The sequence below is a fragment of the Myotis brandtii genome, unplaced genomic scaffold (assembly GCF_000412655.1).
Source record: "Myotis brandtii unplaced genomic scaffold, ASM41265v1 scaffold208, whole genome shotgun sequence".
In the NCBI taxonomy this organism is placed as follows: domain Eukaryota; kingdom Metazoa; phylum Chordata; class Mammalia; order Chiroptera; family Vespertilionidae; genus Myotis; species Myotis brandtii.
In genome coordinates this window covers 5,362,587-5,364,177 of record NW_005357764.1, presented here as the reverse complement: position 1 = coordinate 5,364,177, position 1,591 = coordinate 5,362,587, and the positions used below count along the sequence as shown (strand labels likewise).

At 38.2% G+C, this 1,591-nt stretch overlaps 1 protein-coding gene across 1 annotated transcript in view; it reads right to left on the bottom strand.

Moving 5' to 3' along the window:
- Positions 1–1,591, bottom strand: part of HSPA4 (heat shock 70kDa protein 4) — a 51,129-nt gene that overhangs the window by 16,230 nt on the left and 33,308 nt on the right. The window contains exon 8 of the mRNA XM_014539117.1: positions 1,173–1,249. Within this exon, the coding sequence (XP_014394603.1) occupies positions 1,173–1,249 (77 nt within the window). The remainder of the gene's footprint in view (positions 1–1,172; positions 1,250–1,591) is intronic.

Here is a 1,591-nt window from a genome sequence, read left to right as displayed (position 1 = left end):
TTATAGAAGGTAAATAAATCCCAGAATAAAAAAGAAAAAAGAAAAAAAGGAAAGGTTGGGAGCTTCAGTCACCTGCCAGCCTGAAAACGGCCATCATCCCCTCATCCAGGCTGGCCAGGCACCCCAGTGGGGACCCCCCCTGAAGGGGGTGTGACCAGCTGCAAACAGCCATCATCCCCTCATGATGATGAGGCACAATAATATTGGGATTTAGGAGGTGAGAGTCAGGAATACTCAATGTCCTACAAGCTCCAAAAGAGCCTCACACAAAAAATGGTAACAGTTAAGCTAGACAAAAGGAAGATATGAGGGCCTTGAACTATTGGTCAGCCCTGACACAACATGGAAGAAAAAGAGGTGTTCAGATGCACACCTAGCCTCTCTAGCACTCCATCCCAAATATAAACATAATCCACATTACAGCACATGTATAATATCCTCATGTCAGAAGGAAAGGTACACACCAAGGTTCTGCTGTCACTCATAAAATAACTCTTAATACCACCCTGGTCACATTTTACGTAACAAACACTAACAATTTGTTGAGAAGGACTATTTAAAGAAACAGGACGTCCCAGTGTGGAAAGAATGTGCCTGTTTGCCATAATCACTGTGATTTAAGAGCTGAACCTTTGTCAAGCTGACAGTACTTTTCAACACTCTGAAATAGCTAGCAACCAACACAACAGTGGATTCTAGATAAACATTTATCAAACATTTTGGGAAAATTAGTAATATATTCCTAATCAAACTTCTATGTTTTAACCCAAGATAAAAAAGCACCCCATTAAAATCAATATATGGCTATCATATCCTCCCTTTGCTCTAATTGTCATTCAGCAAACAAAAGATTCACTGACAGAAAAGCCTACAAGACTACTATAGCAGCACTGCTAAAGACAATTTTTACCACTATAAAATAACTGAAAAGTTTATATCCATCTTTGAGTCTGAATTAGATTTCCTGGGAAAACTTTTAGATTTCCCTGGACACGTAACAGTGCGCCCATAAATTACTTGGGGGAAGTGTGAGTTCCAGAGGGAAAATATAAAAAAGCTTAATATAGCATTGATGTTGTTTGTCCAATGAAAATTTGTATAACTAAAAAATAATGAACAGTATTTCCAAAGAGTGTGAGGAACACAAACAAATCAACCACAAAAATACTTACTGGATTGTTCCAAAACACTACGAAGTGGTGGCTCCACTCTAGCTAAGAGATCATCACACATCTCCAAAAATTTGCCTCTATAAAAAAAAATTTTAAAAAAGTTTAAATCACATTCTACTTTTATGTGGAATGGATGGCTATAAACAAAAAGACAGATAATAACAAGCACTGGCAAGGATATAGAGTAAATTGGCTTCCTCACACATTCCCGGTGAAAATATAAAATGGTGCAGTCACTTTGGAAAGTAGTTTGACAGTTCTTCAAAATGTTAAACAGAGTTACCATATGTCCCAGTAATTCTACTCAATCCTATCTAATAATAGACAAACATGGTAATTAACTGTACCTCCGACACGCTTCCCATTGGCTAATCAGGGTGATATGCAAATTAACTGCCAACCAAGATGGCGGCCGGCAG